Here is a 22877-nt window from a genome sequence, read left to right on the forward strand (position 1 = left end):
TGTAAGCACTGATGTTGCCACTCTAGTGGAAAAGAAACTTCAATATGAAGATGAAAAACTTCGAGAATTCTGGAAGCGGTATACTCCAAGGGAACTCATGCCTATGAACTTAAAAAAGTCGACCATGTATTTGGATTTGGATCCACTGTATTTTGATTTTACTAAGATAAGTGTTGAGTCGGATACAGTGAATACCATAAAAGGATTTTTACACAGTCATAATATCAGACTTTTTGACTTCGTCACAAGTCTGTTTCAGATTCTTTTGCATGTCATTCTAAAACAAGATGTTATCTCAATTTTCACGGATATTGACATGAGAATTCATTTTCCAGAGCTTTATAGGACTGTCGGAAAGTTTACCAAGTCCGTGCCCTTGTTCACAAAGATAGACGAAAACTTTAATGTGATTGAATTTATCAGACGTAACAAAGAACTACATGAAGGAGTAATTGAACACAGCCTTTTGCCGTGGGAAGAAATTTTAGAATTCAGCAGACAATCCAAGATGAACATAAAAGATGCATTTGCCCATTCTATTATCATGGAAGATAAATCACAATGGGACATTTTACAGAGGAATGAGGAGTTAACAGTTAAGAGAATATTGACTGGCGATTACAATCATGAAAGTGGACTCCTGGTGTGGTACGACATTGAAGGAAAAGGAAAAGAATATCTACTTGAATTAGAACTGTTTTACAATACCATGGCAATAGATAAACCTTACTCAGTCTTTTTTCTAAATGCTCTAAGAATATTCATCATGAAAACAGTACAAAATCCAAGTATGAAAATAAAGGAATTCCATCATTTAATGAAAAATGATTGTCAGTTTAACTTGCAAGCTACACTTGCGGAAACCCCTAATTCTCTTGACCAACGAAATAATGAAAGAAAGCGGAAAAGAAAGAAAACAAATTGGACCAAATAGAATCTATATTATAGAGCAAGTTTTCAGGCAAGTACATCTGGATTTTTTTTTATAAAAAATGAAATTAGATATATTTCAGAACAAGCTGTTTGAACAAAGTATATAACTTAAATAAAATATATATGATATACGACAATAAGACAGTAACAAAAAAACGTGGAAAAATCGATAGTCATATATAGAGAATGTCATTAATGAAAGAACACAATAATCGTTAGTTCTCATTTGAATTATTCAAAGGTCAATAGCTAAGAGTCAAAGTCAAAAGATGTTACTGGAATGAAATCTAAGATCAAACACAAAACAAAACAATAATTAAATAATTGTATGATATATTTCCAAATATATTCTAGACGGAAAATTAAAAAGAATAAGAAAACTGTATTTTTTCCTATAAGGTTTGACTCTCATGATAATATCATGCATCTCATCGTAAGTGGAATAAAGGATACCTCAGTTCTGATAAATTTGCTTATGATCCTATCTTGACTTACATCCAGAATTTTGTTTTTCCGCCATTTCTTTGTAACGCTTGCACATGGATTAAACATCTCCTAGTTTCAATTCCTCTCATGATTGTTGCGTCGTCATTCACTCAATGCTATTTCCGTAAAAAAAACAACCTGAAAAACAACACTGTCTATATACTGGTATAAATATTTGACCTGCCTATAAAAAAGAGCACATTATGTATAGTGAGTGTGTGAAATATAAAATGAACATGTAGAAATCTGATTAAGACAAAATGAAAAAAAAATCATATCTTATAAGTTATATAGTATTTGTATTTTAAAAAACACAGAAGCCCTAAAATGACTGATATGTTCATTTTATTACCATATTTGTTTTCATAGATTTATACACTTCGATTGTTGTTTCAATTTGTTGATAAAATATAAAACTTTCAAACTCATTCATTGTAGAACTTCTAAAAGGCTGTAGAATAGCTATGATCAACTGTAACAGACAATTTGGTAATTTTTTGTTTGTTTCTTGTTTCGCCTGGAATGATACGCGTTCTTTGACAAAGATCAAGATTCCAGATATAAAATGTGATTGTGTATTTTATAGACAAATTAGATGATTGTTTTATTTAAATGTATAGCATATTTCTCATCAAATATTGGTATATATACATACGATTACTGTCTTATCATTCATTCATCATTTATTTATTAAAAAGCATGGTACTGTACATATTATAGAATTGTGTATATGATATCTTCATATTAGTTTTCTGATCATTTTGTTGTATGAATTAATGGAAGTTTCGAGTATACACCAATTAGAGGGATATCCAAATAACAAAATAAAACAAAAGACATATGAATCTACATCTTACTATGAGGTCAAACAATTAGATACAGTTAAGATATCATTTTTCCCCCATATTTATTTTTAAAAAATCACATTTTTCAAGTCGGGCTCTTTTAGCTGTCTTTACGGTTTTCGCTCTATTTGAACTTTGGTGGATAATTGACTCGTTGGTAATCAGCCCCCATCTCCTTTTTTGTACATGACACAAAACATTTTTCTTTATTAATATTCTTTATTTTATTTTATTACCATTAATATGATCTTTTTTAAGCTCTACAATTTAAGTAGATAGACCGTGATGTGTGTGCGTTTAGTCTCGTTTAGTACACCTGCGACGTGATTTATTAAAAATACTACAATATTAAAAACCTATACTAAAGATCCTGTGTACAAAAAAGATCAATTACATATTATTTAATTATTTTCTGAAATCTTTTAATTTTGATATTTTTCTCTTTCATAGAGTACTTAATGATCTTTAAGCGAGGATCTTGTGTGAATAAACGATTGAAATTCTTCTTGAGAATGGGCTTTTCACAGTCTACACATACAATGTATTACTAGTAATTTTATTTTTGATTAGTTTGTTTGCATTGTAAAATTGAGTTTTGGGATTTCAGTTTTAAAATCAGTTAGTGTTGTAACAAATTGGTTTTTATTTTATCTTTATATACAACGAATGTCTGTTTATTTGTTATAGTATGTATATATATGTCGTGTACATGTTATTATTTTGTACAGGTTATTACTTGAACAAACATTTTGTACTAGTAATAACCTGTACAAAATAATAAAATGTACACGACATATACATATATTACATATTGTGATTTTTTTTAACTGTTTGCATTGAATAGACGTCATGATCGAATAAAACAGTTATAAAGAAAAGTAACAATAAATGTACTGGTTTCAAATGACACATGAGACTAGAAAGTTTCATTTTTTTTTAGCAGGTCGTAAATGCTATCATATATTGTTCACTGTGAGTGCAAGTCACATCCAATTGTGTTTTGAATTGGTTATTTTTAATTCAATTCGGATTTGATCTCTGTGGCAATTAAAACCCAAAAGAATGAAGATGATCGTATGTTTAAATTACAAAATTACAAAATCTGTACATTTTTTTAAATATATTTATTTTGAAAATGTTTGCTTTTGGACGATAAACAATATTAATGTATGTATACATAAGTGTAATTACATAAAATGTACTAAAAATAATTGAATTCAAGTGTTTTTAGATTGTAAATATGCAAATGCAGACATTCTATATCTTATAATTAGTATTATTATGTCACTTATTTAATAAATATTTATAATGATTTCAAACAAATAAAATCTTTTTAATACTAGTTTATTTAGGCTAAATGCAGTTTCGATTATTAAGTTATGATAACCCGTGATATGCTTGGCAGTTTTTTTATATCTGCATTCAAAATGGATTTTGAGATTTGAACTGTAACCTAAATTTACCTTTCATGTATGATTTTAATACTCTATGCCCACTTTTAAATTGGTGTGTCATACATTTAACATTAGATTCAAATAAAACAAATTATCCAAATAGTATTATGGTGATAAAGATTATATTACAATGATGATTGTTGTACTTTTTTTTTTTACATTTTTACCTGTTTTCTGTTTGATTTGTTCACACGTTGCTGTCATTATAATAAAACTAAATTCGACTATCATATGCATTAAAGTAAGAGTTTCAGCTAGCTATAAAACTACATTTAATCCACCATTTTTTACATTAGGAAATACCTGTACCAAATCAAGAATATGAAAGAGAAGCGAAAGATAGCAGAGTGAAATTCAAACTCATAAGTCGAAAATAAACTGACACCACATGACTATAAAAGAAGAAGATCCACAGACAAATAATAGTACACAAAATACAATGTAGACAACTGAAGACTGAGCAAAAAGACCTCTTAAAAATTGGGGTTGATCTCATGTGCACCACAAGGATAAACAAATTCTGCTCCACATGTGACGCCCGTCGTGTTGCTCATGTAAGTACAAACCCGGTGATAAGTTTTAATCGACAGGTCACATTCGGGAAAAGGGGAGGCGTTTGTAATTCCGACATTAAGAACATATCTGTTATCATCTGTGAAACAGATATTTCATAATGGTTAACCAACTCTCTACACCACTTGGCCACCTAGATGACCTAGTGTTACCTTTTCTCGTCAGTAGTGGAATCTAGAGTAGTAACACACTATATATGATATATGAAGATGGAATGGATGACAATTTAGCTAAACGTATCTATTGTAAAGGGTAGTTAGATGCAGTCACAGAAATAAGTATTTGATAAGTACGTCTAAACAAGTAACAAGTCTACGATAGATCCATCCATTGGATCACCAGTGAAAGAGATACACGGCTGAAATTGAGAAAGGAAATGGGAATGTGTCAAAGCGACAACAACCCGACCATAAAGCAGACAACAGCCAATGGGTCTTCAATGTAGCGAGAAACTCCCGGAACCGGAGGCGTCCTTCAGCTGGCCCCATAAAAAATATGTATACTCGTATATATGTAGTGATAATGGACGTCATACTAAATAAAATTGAGAATGGAAATGGGGAATGTGCCAAAGAGACAACAACCCGACCATAGAAAAAAACAACAGCAGAAGGTGTCAGAACATGTCTTCAATGTACCGAGAAATTCCCGCACCCGGAGGCGTACTCCGAAATATACACAAGAAACTTAAATTAAAAATCGTACAAGACTAACAAAGGCCAGAGGCTCCTGACTTGGGACAGGCGCAAAATTGCGGCGGGGTTAAACATGTTTATGAGATCTCAACCCTCCCCTATACCTCTAGCCAATGTAGAAAAGTAAACGCGTAACAATACGCACATTAAAATTCAGTTCAAGAGAAGTCCGAGTCCGATGTCAGAAGATGTAACAAAAGAAAATAAATAAAATGACAATAATACATAAATAACAACAGACTACTAGCAGTTAACTGACATGCCAGCTCCAGACCTCAATTAAACTGAAAACACATATAATATTTATAGATTATCGTTGATCATCTCAACGAGATTGATTTTCTCTGTTGAGCGGGACAGAGATGACCAATGATAATCTGTTTATCGCTATTTTACCTATGGCGACGTTGTCAATTTCATGTCAATTTCGTTAGCAACGCCACGTGCTTACTTAGTTTCTAGCGATAACTTTACGTATTTCTTATGCAGCAAATATCCTGCAATCTGATTGGTTAGTAACCCCGGTGTAAATAACAACCCACCCTTGTTCACCCCGGGATAAATAAAATTTTGCCAAAAAATTTAAAAAAAATAAATTCCGAAATAAAAAAGATAAAAAATATTATGTCAAAAATAAAAAATAGATAAATTTGAGGACAAAGGTATAAATTTTTTTTACCCGAAAATTCAAAAGAACACAAAATCTTTCTGAATTTTCCCCAGAATAAAAAAAAAAGTATAAATTTGACAACGTGCAGCAACATCGAAGTTAAAAAAATGTTACACTGGAAATTTTTCATTACCAATTTTCAATTTGACATCCTAGTTAAAAAATGAGTAAAGGAATTGTTCTGTACACTCATGATTACACCAAGATAACTGATAATTTCAACCGAGTAGCATGATATGAAAAATTATCACAAAAAAAGATCAAAGGAAAAATGCACAAAATAACGATAATTACAATTACTCTTAATATCAGCACAACAATGTTAAATTTTCCGCAAATTTTTTGCTCCTTCCATCGCCCGCGGGATTCGAACTAATGCTATTGGGATAACGAGACAATATATATATAAGTACGTTTTGAGATTTAAAATTGAGAGAATTCGTCCTTCTTTGTTTCATAAAGAATAATGGCCAACGTAGAAAAAGTATCTTGTGGTAGAATGAACCAATATCTCATACGGTACCATTTGATCGAAAGAAAATTGTGTTCCTTTTATTTGCAATTACAAGCTATTGAAAAAAGATTTAAAAGACTGATGTGCTTTAAACCAGATTTTCTTTTAATTTATTGACATTTGAATATTTTTTTTTTTAACCAAAATTCAAGTGTACGGCCGGGCATTTTGACGTAAACGTAGCTACGCGCCTGTGAATAGAGCTTTTCTAGCCTTTTCCATCAATAAATTGGTCTAATGGAGGCAAGGTTAAATTTACCATTGCATTTTAAAGTTATCCCAAGGTAACAATATTTATCAACTGTCTCAATATAATATTTGTTGGTAATAAAAAAAGTTTTGAAATGAATTAAATATTAGGACTTTTGATTTTGTAGAATTTACTTCTAGCTTTCAGCTTCCAATCTGTACATATCTGGCATGAATTGAAAATATAAGCTTAGCTTTAGTTGGGTCATTATGATCGATGTAGCATGTGTATCCATTAGAGATCATTATTTTTTTTTTATCATTTTTAGAATTTTGTTTGAATATCAGGTTGTCGGGTTCACGGCATTGAATTTAGCTTTAAAAACAGTTCGCGGGAATTTTTTACCGTAACGAAACCGAAAGTAGATATATATTCATTTTTTGAAAGCAATGGAAATACCTATAAGTTTTAATCAGCAGATAAAGGTCAGCTATTAAGTTTGTAGAAAATCCACGATATATCATTGTTATAATTTCTGAATATTGTTGGTAAGTAATATAAACTAGATGTTTTGTTTATAGTCCAATTTTTAATTGTTATTTGGACTAGTCGGTACCCGGGTCTGGAAGATACAATTCAGGGGCGGATCAAGCAATTTAAAAAAAAGGGGGGTCCCAACCGAGGACAAATGGGAGCTGCCATCTATATGTCCAATCCTCATTCAAATGCATTGATCGGCCAAAAAAAGAGGGTTACAACCCTCAGAACCCCCCCCCCCCTTCGTCCCTATGATCTGCCACTGCTTATAGTAGTCCAAATAATTATGGCTGTGGAAAGGATATGATATTTTTTTTTTTGACACCTTACATAGTCCAAATATTTATGACATTTTGAAAGGCTAAAAAAATAAAAATACAATTGTGTCTGTATTTTTTCATTTACATATGTTGTACTGTGAAATAAAGGCAATTTTGGCAGTGTCTGCGCGTACCTGCATGTGGGTACGAATAGTCAAATTGCCGTTCTAGGCTGCACGTACCCACATCCGGTAGACACTGGCTACGGTTACATAGAAATGTAACAATAATAAAAATATTATTGTTACATTGGGGACTAAATGCCGGAATGCATGGTTGGATAAGGAACCGATTAGTTACGAATGTAACAATAATTATTGAGGCTACGGTTACATTGCGTTATTGTTACATGCAAAAAAGCAATGTTCGATGGGACTAGTAATATGTACTAAATAATAAAAGTTGAAGACATTATCTTATATTGACAATACATACAAGTATAACATACAATTTTTTTATTTTTTTATAGTACGTCCTCCATGGATTCTGAAATCGGGCTCGGACATCTCTTAAACTGAGTTTTACTAAGCGTTGTGTTGTGCGTTTTTATTCTACATGCTAAAGGTATAGGAGAGGGTTGAGATCTCATAAACATGTTTAACCCCGCCGCAATTTTGTGCCTTCCTCAAGTCAGGAGCCTTTGCATGGCCTTTGTTAGTCTTGTATGATTTTTTAATGTTAGTTTCTTGTGTATAATTCGGAGTTTAGTATGACGTCCATTATCACTGAACTAGTATACATATTTGTTTAGGGGCCAGCTGAAGGACGCCTCCAACGGATGCGGGAGTTTCTCGCTACATTGAAGACCCATTGGTGACCTTCGGCTGTTGTCTGCTCTATGTTCGGGTTGTTGTCGCTTTGACACATTCTCCATTTCAATTCTCAATTTTATACATGTATACAGAAGTTCACAGTGTTAGTTCACAGTTAGCAAACTTTGCTTTTGATGTATCAATTTTTGGTAACTGCGTTTGTATAGCTGTATGAAATTTGTGTCTTGATATTGTTTCAGTTTCGTTTCAAACGCATCCCATGCAAGTTTTAAATTTTCACCCAAACAATATTGGTAATAGGAATCTCTTCATCTTTTGTTCAAAGTATAATGACAGTAATACGAGTAGGTGTGCAGTTAAATACTTAAAAGTGAACAGTTTTCTCAGCCCGAGTTTTCAACAACAGCCATTGAACTATATTTTTCGCCTTTGGCACTACTAATTTGAAGTAGTATCTTTAAGAACATCAAATCCATTAATACCTTAAACTATTTAAACACCATTTGTTGAATAATAATCATGATTTATTATTTATTATTATAACAAGTATTATTTAGTAGACATGAATGAATTAAGCAACAAAACTATATTGAAGATTTAAGTTTAATAAATCTAGCGTACATTGCTGTTTTTCATGTAACAATAACGCAATGTCACCGTAGCCTCAATAATTATTGTTACATTCATAATTAATCGGTTCTTTACCCAACTTTGCATTCCGGCAATTAGTCTCCAATGTAACAATAATATTTTTATTATTGTTACATTTCCATGTAACCGTAGCCAGTGCCTTTCTATTAACATACCATCGGATCGGGAATGAAACGTGAAATATATACGGAAATTATCGATAATATGGGGATTTCGTGGTAGAAAGAGTGAAGAGTATGAAAAATAATATTTTCAAATTGTATTTATTAAATAATGATACATAATAAACATTGCAAAATTAAATGCACAATGATGTAAAATGAAACTGTACAGTCCCTGTAAAAGAAAAACATGATAGAAATCACTATTATAAAATTTAAACTGTAATTAGACATATCCTTAATATCAAGAACGATTTACAAATAATCGACACAAAAAAAACCGAAAAGAAACGCGGCAAATTCGATTCAAAACTACAATTTAAAACAAATACCTTGTATTCGGCCTTTTTCCTGTCGAATTTGTTTGGAATTTTTTCCCACCATGAATGCAGGAAAAATTTATTCTGTTATACTTAAATCTTCTTTAATTTTTGTGCTCCCGGTTCTTCTTTTCTCTGCGGCTGCTATAGACTGCGAATTTCTTTTATACAATTGTATGAAGTTTAACGCCTGATAGGTCATTATAAGTCTGAAATGTCTTCCCCACAGTTATAATATCACTCTCTTCCATTTTAAGAATATTTACTAACTGAGAAAAAACTGTTCACTTGCCTATATATATATGTGTATATTTATAAAAATTCTGAGTAGTTTTAATCAATTTATTCACTAATTGCAACAAATTCCGTATATATTTCACGTTTCATTCCCGATCCGACGGCATTTTATTATAAAACCGGATGTGGGTATGTGCAGCCTAGAAAGGCAATTTGACTATTCGTATCATCCTTAATCAGAACGATAGTTGTATATTACATGCTTGTTATGAGCCCTATGATTAGGAAATAAAATATCTTTATCTTATCTTTATCTTTTATGATATTTTTTTCTATGATGCCTTATGTCGCAGGAAGGCGTCAAAGCAAAAATTATAATAGCCTTCAAAGACGTCATAATTAATTGGACTATTCTTGTACATGTATATGTCTCTGGTAAAACAAAAGTGAAACAAACAGGAAATATCAGCCATTTTGGACAACTATGGAAAGAAATAGGTTTACTTAAGACATTGCCTTCAGAGATTCAGAATCTGGATCCAGTCATTTTTAATAGCAGGAGAAAAAAGTTGGGAGAGATGTTGCAACCACATGTCCCCATTCAAATGCATTAATCATACTTAAAAAGGCCAACCTTTGAAAATAGAAATTGAATGAAAAACTATTTTTTAACTAAGGCCAACTAAAATTAATTAGTAGATTTTCATCCAAAGTTTTGAAAAAAATGGGGCGGGTGGGAGGATTTTATTTTTTAAATTTTATTCAATTTGAAACCTTCTTGTGGCGTAAACTTCATGTATATGCAAGTGTTATAATTACAAAATTTAGCTTATACCATGTAAATGTTTAAACATGTATAAAGAATCGTACATAATTATTGAATAAACATCTCTGATTTGCAACGCGGACTGTTCTACATGCAATTGCTACTTTAGAAACATATTTTCAGCAAACAGTAAAACCATGGAGAAATTCTCTATTCATTTGACTACCATATCCAAATTTATTTTGCTCTCTAAGCGATGGTTTGTAGTCCCCATAAACTTATGCAAATGCAATAGTATGCAGCACAAGTATTATGAATAAAATGAACTCAAACAAGTGTTGCCAGGAATAGTAAAGTTGGCGCTTTTAAGATTCTCAAGTTATGCAAGAAGTGACGCATATATAATTACATTGTAAATGGCATTTTGTGTTTTTAAACAAAAACAGTAGCCATAGGTAAATCTAAGGGTTTTCTAGTACACAATGTGTATGTTTGCCGACTTTTTGAACTCTTTTTTTTCTACCAATTTGTTCCACGATTCTTGCACTTTGGAAATCATTCACAGCCCAAATTTGCTTACACAAAGTCAATGTATTATTAAATAAATCCACAATTTTCTGATGAAAGAAATTTTCAATTTGTGACATACCGCGATTTGCGTTGGACACAGCGTATTTAATACTCGTAACCCGAATATTTCTGGTAATCTTTCTATATTCTCCGTAGATGATACTGTCATCATTGAGCAGGAGATTTTGTCAACATAATCATTTTAAATTACCCGAAACAAGAAATATGAAAACCGAAATTTTATAAACAGGAAGTTCGAATGAAACGAAATTATTGACGGTTACCAGTAACGGAAATGAACAAAATTCGGAAATCGTAAATTTTGCAAAATAAAAAAAATCGGGGCGGGACGATTTCAGAGGGGCGGGCGGGGATGAAAATCTATCAATTAATTTTAATTGGCCTAATAATGCAGTGTGTGTTTTTTTTAAATTCTTCAGCTGTCTTTGAAACAGTGAAATTTGTTACATTTTATTGATATATTCAATTCCTTCTATTACATCCTAAAAAATCATCAAAATTTTATAGCAATTACAGAAAATAATCATACCCTGAAGTAAATTAATCAGAATTTTACACTTTTGGTTTCACTTTTGAGGAGAAAGTATAGTTACTGATTCACATTCAAGATTCAAAGTTTTATTTAGAGTTGATATTCAATAAACAGTGAGCTTTTCAAATTTACTTTTGAACTGTATCAAATATCAAAATATAAAGTTATTGCAGTGTTTGATTGGTTTGATTGTTTTTAGATTTAGAAAGTCTGACAGGGGCACAAATGTCCATAATATCAAGATCTCATACTATCCATATTGTCAATTGTGATACACTCCTTAATTACATTTTTGGGTCATATCTAGCTTTGCTTGGTGAAGTAATTTATTTTTATTTTAATGAAAACTACGTGTTCATTTACACATTTTAAATATATTTTTTGTATATAATCTAAGAACTGTTTGAGATCTCCTGGTCCACATTTTATAACTTTTACCATCACTTGTTGTTCGTTCTCATCATCATCCTTTTACTTTAACTGAAAAAATTATTGGAATTACAGTATTGTGATGTTTTCTACACCTAAAAAATTGCATAAATATGATCTATTGTATATAAATATCAAAGTCAATTATACGAATAATCATACCTGTCAACCTGTGACGATGATTGAAGAATGAAATCTCAGGTCATAACGCGTATGAACTTTTGCGAGCTGAATTTCAGTATTTAGGGGACATTTTTCTTATAATTTATATCAAAGTTTTCAAAACATGTTTATAAAGCACAAAGGTGTCAGTATTCACCTCAAAAACTAACAAAACCTTTGAATAGACTTATTAAGAAGGGATATAGTTACAATACTGTAGTCATGTCATTAAAGATTGCATATTTTGGCATTAATATTGATTCACTTATAGGGTCTTTGCATCGGAACTAAACACATTTATTCAAAAACCAGTTGTTGGCATGACACAGGTTATGTTCTTCTCATATATGTTATGATGGTATGATACTAAACCCCTAACGGGAAGGATTGTGCCTGATGTTCATATGATGAAATCATAATCTTTCAGTCAGTTTAATTGAAGTCTGGAGCTGGCATGTCAGTTAACTGCTAGTAGTCTGTTATTTATGTATTATTGTCATTTTGTTTATTTTCTTTGGTTACATCTTCTGACATCAGACTCGGACTTCTGTTGAACTAAATTTTAATGTGCGTATTGTTATGCGTTTACTTTTCTACATTGGCTAGAGGTATAGGGGGAGGGTTGAGATCTCACAAACATGTTTAACCCCCCACATTTTTGCACCTGTCCCAAGTCAGGAGCCTCTGGCCTTTGTTAGTCTTGTATTATTTTAATTTTAGTTTCTTGTGTACAATTTGGAAATTAGTATGGCGTTTATTATCACTGAACTAGTATATATTTGTTTAGGGGCCAGCTGAAGGAGGCCTCTGGGTGCGGGAATTTCTCGCTACATTGAAGACCTGTTGGTGACCTTCTGCTGTTGTTTTTTTCTATGGTCAGGTTGTTGTCTCTTTGGCACATTCCCCATTTCCATTCTCAGTTTTAATCACTTGGTTAAGTAATTTAGAATTTTATTAATTATTATTTCATTGCACTTTTAAAAGCTTTTGGTGAGTTTTGTGTAATACTTCCTTATGTCCTTTTCTAATTGTTATTCCTTCAAAGTTCTACAGCCTCAATCGTCAACAGTAAAAACTGTACCAGTTAGATATATTCTTTATATGAAAGTATTTCATCTTGTGACCGGCTTTTCAGTCTTATCACAGCGAATAATTTATGTTCTGAATGAAATTAGAGTATAGTAAAATAAAGTTAAACAATTAAGGGAAGTATAGATGATTTTTTTTTTTATCTCACTTGGCCCATAGGCCAAGTGCGCTTTTCTCATCACTTGGCGTCCGTCGTACGTCGTCGTTAACTTTTACAAAAATCTTCTCCTCTGAAACTACTGGGCCAAATTTAACCAAACTTGGCCACAATCATCATTGGGGTATCTAGTTAAAAAAAAATGTCTGGTGACCCAACCAAGATGGCCACCATGGCTAAAAATAGAACATAGGGGTAAAATGTATATATTATAGATAACTCTGAAACCAAAGCATTTAGAGCAAATCTGACAGGGGTTAAATTGTTTGTTAAGTCAAGATCTATGTGCCCTGAAATTTTCAGATGAATCGGACAATGGGTTGCTGCCCCTGAATTGGTAATTTTAAAGAAATTTTGTCTGTTTTGGGTTATTATCAGCAATAATGTTCAGCAAAGTAAGATCTACAAATAAGTCATCATGATCAAAATGGTCATTTGACCCCTTAAGGAGTTATTGCCCTTAATAGTCATTTTTTACCAATTTTTCGTAAATTCTTGTAATCTTTTACAAAAATCTTCTCCTCTGAAACTACTGGACCCAAATTTAACCAAACTTAGCCACAATCATTATTAGGGTATCTAGTTTAAAAAAATTTTGGGGCGACCCAGCCAACCAACCAAGATGGCCGTCATGGCTAAAAATGGAACATGGGGGTAAAATGTAGATTTTGGCTTATAACTCTGAAACCAAAGCATTTAAAGCAAATCTTACAAGGGGTTAACTTGTTTATCTAGTAAATTTCTATCTGCCCTGAAATTTTCAGATGAATTGGACAACTGGTTGTTGGGTTGCTGCCCTGAAATTGTTTTTTTTTTTAAAGAAATTTAGGCGTTTTTGGTTATTATCTTGAATACTATTATAGATAGAGATAAACTGTAAACAGTAATAATGTGCAGCAAATTAAGATCTACAAATAAGTCAACATGACCAAAATGGTCAGTTGACCCCTTAAGGAGTTATTACCCTTTATAGTCAATTTTTAACAATTTTCATTAATTTGGTAAATTTTGGTAAGTTTTTACAAAAGGTTTTCCTCTGTAACTATAGGGGCAAGTTCATTACAGATAGAGAAAATTGTAAGTAGATAGAATGATCAGTAAAGTATGATCTACAAACACTTCACCATCACCAAAACACAACTTTGTCATGAATCCATCTGTTTCCTAAAGTTTAATATGCACATAGACCAAGGTGAGCGACACAGGCTCTTTAAAGAGCCTCCAGTTTTATATAGTTGTATTAAGGTATGAAAATAATAAAAAGTTATATTTCAGTATGTATTTGAATTCTATTTGGTGTAGATTTAATTCCTTTTTACCCCAAAAACGTAAATATAAGGAACAATTTTAAATGGTGACAAAAAAGGGGAAGTAACTCAAGTTGAAAAATGTTTGTAAAACAACAGTGAAATTTATTTACGACCTAAAGCTATGGTAATTGGTGTTTTAAAATTAACAGTGTGTTTGACACCAAAGCTGTCAAGTGAAGCCATGCACTTAATTGGACAGTTTACACAGCTAGCTGAACTTCCTGTTCATGGAAGAATTATGTATTTGCCGAAAATCACTAAAACATGAAATCAATCTCAAGGCTAAGTAATCCAGGTGAAAACGGGTCATTTTCGGAATTCCCAGGTTATTCAATGACCCAGTTGGTGTCCCGGGTGATCCTTCAGAATTGTAAAAAATATCAGGTCACACTTGCAGAATACGGGTCAGTTGACAGGTATATAAAATTGAGAATGGAAATGTGGAATGTGTCAAAGAGACAACCACCCGCCCAAATAAAAAACAACAGCAGAGGGTCACCAACAGGTCTTCAATGTAGCGAGAAATTCCCGCACCCGGAGGCGTCCTTCAGCTGGCCCCTAAACAAATATATACTAGTCCAGTGATAATGAACGCCATACTAATTTCCAAATTGTACACAAGAAACTAAAATTAAAATAATACAAGACTAACAAAGGCCAGAGGCTCCTGACTTGGGACAGGCCCAAAAATGCGGCGGGGTTAAACATGTTTGTGAGATCTCAACCCTCCCCCTATACCTCTAACCAATGTAGTAAAGTAAACGCATAACAATACGCACATTAAAATTCAGTTCAAGAGAAATCCGAGTCTGATGTCAGAAGATGTAACCAAAGAAAATAAACAAAATGACAATAATACATAAATAACAACGGACTACTAGCAGTTAACTGACATGCCAGCTCCAGACTTCAACTAAACTGACTGAAAGATTATGATTTCATCATATGAACATCAGGCACAATCCTTCCCGTTAGGGGTTTAGTATCATACCATCATAACATATATGAGAAGAACATAACCCGTGTCATGCCAACAACTGTTTTTAGAATAAATGTGTTTAGTTCCGATGCAAAGACCTTTTGAAGTCGTCATTATTGAGAGCCAAAATATCATCCAAATATCTAAAAGTATTATTAAATTTGTTTATCAGATGTTGTTTCGATGGGTCTTTGCTTATTTTTGTCATAAATTGTAACTCATAACAATACAAAAACAGGTCGGCAATAAGTGGTGCACAGTTAGTCCCCATTGGAATTCCGATAATCTGACGATATACGGAATCCCCAAAGCGAACAAAAATGTTATCTAGTAAAAATTCAAGGGCATATATAGTATCAAAGCATGTCCAATTAACATAGTTTTTTTGTTTATTGCTACTAAAAAATGACCTAAAAGAGTTTGAACATATATATTCACATTCTGATTTTTTGAATGCCCATTTAATTAGGTGTGTGAATTTTTTCTTAATGAGAATGTGAGGTAATGTGGTATACAGGGTAGAAAAATCAAAACTTTGAACAGATTCAAAATCACCAATATAAGCATGCAATTTATCAAGTACTTCCAACGAGTTCTTGACACTCCAAAAGTAATTTATTCCACTATTTTCGAAGGCCTTATTTGAACAATTTATTATCAGGTTTTTAATTGTACCTGTTATATATATCTCCTTCCAAAACTTATTACTTTTTGCTTATGCTTATTTATAGATTCTTTGAATCATTCAAATGACTTTGTATTTAGTAGATTAGTTAAATGGATGAACTGCACTTGCCAGTTTCAAATTAACAATTATATGAATCTGTCAAAGCTAAGAAAAAAGAAAAAAAACACGTTAAAGAAGCTAAATTTGATACTTAATGTTATGTGCCCTTGAAAGCAATATATGTCTATACATCTATAAGAGGACATTGGATAGGGCGATAATGGCCATATATCGTTCATTGTCAAATTTGACAAATTTGGAAATTCTTTGATACAATAATCTGTATTTTACAGTGATTTATTAAAACATATCCTCCAATTCATACATAATTGTAAGAAAATTTTGACATGAATTAAAAATAATTTTCCTAGTAATATGTAAATGATGATTTATCAAATTAATATGAATGTGAATGAAAAGTAGATATGGGGTATTTACTAGGGAGACACACAACAACCCAATGACACAAATAGGAGATATGATTAGATTGGATAAATTATCTTTTTATCAGACATATATTTATAGTTCATATACATGGTCATATATAACAAAATACAATACAAATATGTCAATGAACTGCATATCTGATAAAGTTCATGTTATCTTATCAAATTCTAATAAATTAAAAAAGTTAAATACCTAAGTGTGTAATTTTGTCCCACTTAAATATGCAGTTAGAATTGATTAGTGCATTGCATTATATCAATTTAAAATGCCAGTTTTCTGTGATATGGTATGATATTTTTTATTATATTTTTTGTATTGCTCATTTGCTGGTGTTCATGCTATCTTTTGTTCTGTTATTTTAAGAGTTAATTGCTTTTCTGTTCTTATTTTTTGGTAATTTTTAAATTCATTTTGTTAGCACAATGGGAGTGTTTATTTAAAAAAATGTTTTAACTCCACCACTTATTCAAGTGCAGGTTTGCTGCAGGTTATGAACATAATAACCATAACAGTTGTTGTTTTATTACATAGCTTAAGACCCCGTTCACACTAGGACATTTTTATCGATTTAAACTAGACCAGTTCACTTTAGATCAGTTTAAGGGCTAATGTGAACGCTTTGAAACGATCTTCAATCGGTCTAAACTAAAACACCAAAAGAGGTAGTTTAGTTTGAATCGATCTAAAGTAAACCGATCTTACTTTAGATGTGAACGCAGAGATCGGTTTAAACTAGTACGATTGAATCGAAAATAACATATGCGCATGTATAGCGGCAAAACTATCTCAGAGGTTCGTTGTTTAACCCATATATCTCTGTTAAAAGACCTTTAAAAAAAACTGTAAACATGTTGTCTTCGCCAAAGCATAGATTTGCGAAATCTGTGTCTTCTTTTCTTATGTTGATTTTTTTTTCTTTGCAGGAACCGCAGTATTTCCGGCGTCGTGCTGTAACTTCGTTGCTACAGTTATTTTTTTTCAAAATTAAAGAAAACTGCAATAAGACCAGTATCAAAATTTTAAATTGTGATTCAAGAGAAACAATAACTTTATCCAATTCTTTTTTCCAAGTGTGTGTATCAGTGTATCAGCACATGAATTTGATAAATCAGTTCTATTTATACACAGTGTTTACAGTTTTACGGGCAAAAAGGTTAGATCGATTGCGTTTTTAATTGTAGTGTGAATGCAGTGGTTCATATTAGACCGACAGAGATCGATACGATTAAAGATAATGTGAACGCTAACTGGTTTTTAATTAGATCGATTCAAATTAGATCGATAAAAAAAATGCTAGTGTGAACAGGGTCTAACATACTTTCTTTGTTGAAAAAATTGGTGTTGATATAGCATGTCTTAAAATACTCATGTTTATTTTGATCCCCACTTTTACAGATTTAGATTGCATTTTGTAAAGACACCTGTCTAATGGTGAAGACTATTTTTATGCCCCACCTATGATAGTATAGGGGCATTATGTTTTCTGTTCTGTACGTATGTTTGTCTGTTTGTTCTTCCATCTGGTTGTCCGTCTATCCTGCTTCAGGTTAAAGTTTTTGGTCAAGGTAGTTTTTGATGAAGTTGAAGTCCAATCAACTTGAAACTTAGTATACATGTTCTCTATGATATAGTTTTTCTAATTTGAATGCCAAAGTAGATTTTTAACCCCAATTTCACACTCCATTAAACATAGAAAATGATTGTGCAAGTTTCAGGTAAAAGATTTTGGTCAATGTAGTTTTTGATGAAGTTGAAGTCAAATCAACTTGAAACTTAGTACACAAGTTCCCTATGATATGACTCTTTTTTATTTAAATGCCAAATTAGATTTTTTACCCCAATTTCACGGTCCACTGAACATAGAAAATGATAGAGCAAGTGGGACATCCATGTACTATGGACACATTCTTGTTCTCTTTAGATTTGTTTTGGTTGCTATCTCATTGTAGTATGTTTCCAATCTGCTTTAGTTAGTATGATGTCATGCTATGTCAAGGTATACACCACATGCAAGACAATGATACAACTGGGTGTTTGTAAATTACAAATTAATTTTGTTTTATTTGATGCAGAGGGAATAATCTTCAATAAATCATCTGAAGAATTGCTGGAAAATGAAAGGCCGAAGACAATTGATTTTAAAATGCTTTTGTGTTTGTATTTCTTCTAATATCGAAAATTATTCATGTGTTCCAAACCAGTAAACCATGATGACTATCAATAACTATACATGACCAAGTCCTGTTCTACTTACTGCCATTAGCTAAGAAGTCAGATTAAGGAGAGCCAGTTGCAAGATCTCCTTCTAAATTCATAACTGGTTTTTCATTTGAATCTCTTTTTTCTTTTCAGGAAGACAGTTAAACATTTTTAACATGTGAAATATACTGTGTTAACTTGCAAAGCTGATAGATTTCAAAAGTGAAAGTAGGAAATCTTACATAGAGTAACACAATGCATAGTTGTCCACAATGTGGAGACACAGTAACAAAAGAACAGAAGTTTTGTTCAAACTGTGCATGGAAAGTTGACAGCACCATATTTGACCAGGAAGGAATAATCTGTACAGGACAAAATGATGATGGTACTGCTTGTGGCAGACAGCTTACAAACAATGCCAAGTTTTGTCCAGATTGTGCTACACCAGTCAAGAAAGCAGGTTAGATAAAGGCATTGACATTAAAAATATTTCATACCTGTCAACTGACCCGTATAGTCTGCGGGTGTGACTCGAGATTTTCACAATTCTGAGGGATCACCTGGGACACCCGCCGGGTCTTTGAATAACCCGGGAATTCTGAAAATGTCCCGTTTTCACCCGTATTTCTTAGCCTTGAGATTGATTTCATAAGTAATATTCCTTTGAAATATCGGCAAATTCGTAATTCTTCCATGAACAGGAAGTTCCTTTAGCTGTGTAAACTGTCAAATTAAGTGACCCATTAAGTGCATGGCTTCACTTGACAGCTTTGGTGTCAAACACACTGTTAATTAACACCAATTACCTTAGCTTAAGGTCGTAAATAAATTGCACTGTTGTTTTACAAACTTATTTCAACTAGAGTTAATTCCCCTTTTTTGTCACCATTCAAAATTATTCCTTATATTTACGTTTTTTGGGTGAAAAAGATAAAATCTTGGAAAAATAAAATTCAAATACATATTTCATTATTTTTATACCTTTATGCAATTTAAAAAAAAAGTTGAAAATTGTTTTTTTCATCTATACTTCCTTTAACTGTATTACTATATTTTATTATGCAATAAGTTCACCCATAATTAAGTGATGTAATATTTTTAAGGCTGAAAAGCTGGCCTCCATATTTTAAAAATATATCCTTATATTTGATGATTGAGGTTGAATTTCATCAAGGGATTTTGAGACTGTGTTACACAAATTTACAAAAAATCTTTTATAACTGCAATGAAATAACAATAAGATTTAAAATTGAACATGCATTGATCTTTTGGTAACTTTGATTTAAATTATAAGAAAAATGTACCCAAAATACTGAAATTTAGCTCGAAATAGTTTGTACGCGTTATGACCTGAGATTTTATTCTTCAATGCAGATTATGCCTGCATTTTCATCGTCACAGGTTGACAGGTATGATATTTGCATCAGATGATTGCTTGATCCGAGTGATTACCAAACAAATAACATTTCGTGCCAGTTAAATTCACATTTTAAAGCCACTCTTAAAGTTTGTAATGGTTCAATTTACAACTGTGTGTAAATTTTAATATCCTCCAAAAAATATTTTATAAATATCCTAAATACATAAATAAAATTCATAAATGAGCATGCACTGCTTTCATTTTGATATTTATATTTCAGATGCAGATGTACCAGTCTCTGATTCTAATCTGTCTGCTGCAGATAACCTCCTTACTTTACAGAATGTACAAAATACAATTGGTTCAACAGACTTGGAAGTAGAACAACACAACAATGGTATAATACATTCAGCAGAGCAAGGTCAAACTATTCCAAATCAAAATGTGTCAGAAGACAGCCTGATAAAGAATAGTGATATTGCTAATGGTAACAGTAAGGAAATCACTTCTCCATCAGTCAGTACTCCATCAGATACTGTAGCAGCAGTAAAACTGGTAACAGGTCAAAAGACTCCAGAACCTAATGCTGTAGGCCAAAGAGAGAATCCAGATTCTACACCAAAAAGTCAAGAGTTTATTACGAAATCAAATTCACCCAGTAAAGAACAGAATCGAGAAACTCCTACAAGTCAGGAGCAGATACCAGATTCAGATCCTAAACCTTTCAGCCATGAGCAAACAGGATCTAAGAGGGATGAAGACAAAATGGAAGTTTCATCATCACAAATACCAGGATCAAAGAATAAAATCAGTCATACACAAAACACTAATGATGAGCCTGAAACACCATCCAGTAAGCCAAACTTTTATAACATACATTTATGTTTTTAAAAAAACTATCTGTACCTCCTTTCTCCTTTGACAATTGCTATGATTTTATGGGTTTCTTAAATAGCACAACATGGACTGTGTAGGAGCGGGGTATGAATTTGTGTGTTCTGCTCACATGATTTTTGTCTCGCTTGATGGATTAAAAAAGCAAGACATAGGTATGCTTTTTCAGGCATTAGCAACAGCATCAACAATGTATTAATTTGTGATTAGGTCTAGTTTATGGTGAACCAATAGTGGTAAGTCAAAGATATTTGGTATGCAGTTGAATAAGCATTGGCATATCTCATTTCCATGGAGATTTTTTGGCCCAGCCCCCTCAGTCATGGTTTATTGACCTCAAAATTTTTTGTTAGTTTTCATGTATTATTTTGACATTAGGTCGGTTTATGGGTAACTTCAAGTGGTAGGTCAATGATAATCAGTATGCAGTTGTATTAGTATTGGCACATCTCATTACTATGGAGACTATTTGACACACCCCCCGCCCCTTTACATATTTTCTTACATTTAATTAAAAAAACTTAGTATTCACTATTGACCTTTGTTACTGTTCTTTCAGAAAAACTAAAATTAGCAAATGAAAGTGATTCATCTAGATTCCAGGAAAGTTTCATTAAGAACAGAACAGTAACAATTCAACCTCACTCAGTATTTGGGCCTGACAAGAATCAAGACAAGACAATTGACTCTAAAGCTACAACAGACTCTCAAGTAGGACCTGACAGGAATCAAGACAAGACAACTGACTCTGAAACTACAACAGACTCTCAAGCAGGACCTCACAAGAATCAAGACAAGACAAGTGCCTCTGAAACTATTACAGACTCTCAAGCAGGACCTCACAAGAATCAAGACAAGACAAGTGCCTCTGAAACTATTACAGACTCTCAAGCAGGACCTCACAAGAATCAAGACAAGACAAGTGCCTCTGAAACGACAACAGACTCTCAAGCAGGACCTCACAAGAATCAAGACAAGACAAGTGCCTCTGAAACTACAACAGGCTCTCAAGCAGGACCTCACAAGAATCAAGACAAGACAAGTACCTCTGAAACTACAACAGGCTCTCAAGCAGGACCTCACAAGAATCAAGACAAGACAAGTGCCTCTGAAACTACAACAGGCTCTCAAGCAGGACCTCACAAGAATCAAGACAAGTCAAGTGCCTCTGAAACTACAACAGGCTCTCAAGCAGGACCTCACAAGAATCAAGACAAGACAAGTGCCTCTGAAACTACAACAGGCTCTCAAGCAGGACCTGGTTCTGAAAGATTCAAAGATTCATTCATTTTTGGTGCATCATCTAACCTTACAAATCCAAGTTATCTCAAAGGGGAATCAAGTTCACAAAAAGATGATACTGAAGTGTCTCAAGGCAGAGAAGATGGACACAAGGGAAAAGACAAAACTGTTAAAGAAAGTAGTGCAATATCAGACAAAGAAGGGAAACAAGACGAAGAAAGCAGTGAGGATGACAGTAGTGATAGTAAAGATTCTGATAGTGAGAAGTCTGAAGGAGACAACAAAAACTTGCCTGCTAGTCAAAAGAAGAAGAAAGATAGAAAGAGTAACAAAAAGATAAAGGAAGAAAAGAAGAAGGAAAGAAAGAAAAGAAAGGAGAATAAAGATGGAAATTCAAATACAAACAACTAATTCTTCTGTTACTAAGGTAAAAATATGAAATGCTTTGTTTGTTATTAATATATGTTGCAGCTGTAAGTTTTGGATAATTTGATGTGGAAAATATATATATAATATAGAAAACCTTGAACATGCTTTATACCCCTTAAACAGATGCCTAATATGTTACCTTTGTGGTTAGATTAAACCATGAACACAAGATTGGCAAAATATGACTGTTGTCATGTAAAATATC

General features: G+C 32.5%; 1 protein-coding gene across 1 annotated transcript; it reads left to right on the top strand.

Annotated features, from left to right (window-relative positions):
* Nucleotides 1–6707: 6707 nt before the first annotated feature.
* LOC143081084 (uncharacterized) lies at nucleotides 6708–22654 on the top strand. The gene is made up of 4 exons (XM_076257319.1): nucleotides 6708–6908; nucleotides 18901–19207; nucleotides 20388–20960; nucleotides 21561–22654. Exons 2-4 carry the CDS (start codon nucleotides 19003–19005, stop codon nucleotides 22652–22654), a joined length of 1872 nt encoding a protein of 623 aa, XP_076113434.1. The 5' UTR covers nucleotides 6708–6908; nucleotides 18901–19002.
* The last annotated feature ends 223 nt before the right edge of the window (nucleotides 22655–22877 follow it).

This window comes from Mytilus galloprovincialis, chromosome 6 (assembly GCF_965363235.1).
Source record: "Mytilus galloprovincialis chromosome 6, xbMytGall1.hap1.1, whole genome shotgun sequence".
In the NCBI taxonomy this organism is placed as follows: domain Eukaryota; kingdom Metazoa; phylum Mollusca; class Bivalvia; order Mytilida; family Mytilidae; genus Mytilus; species Mytilus galloprovincialis.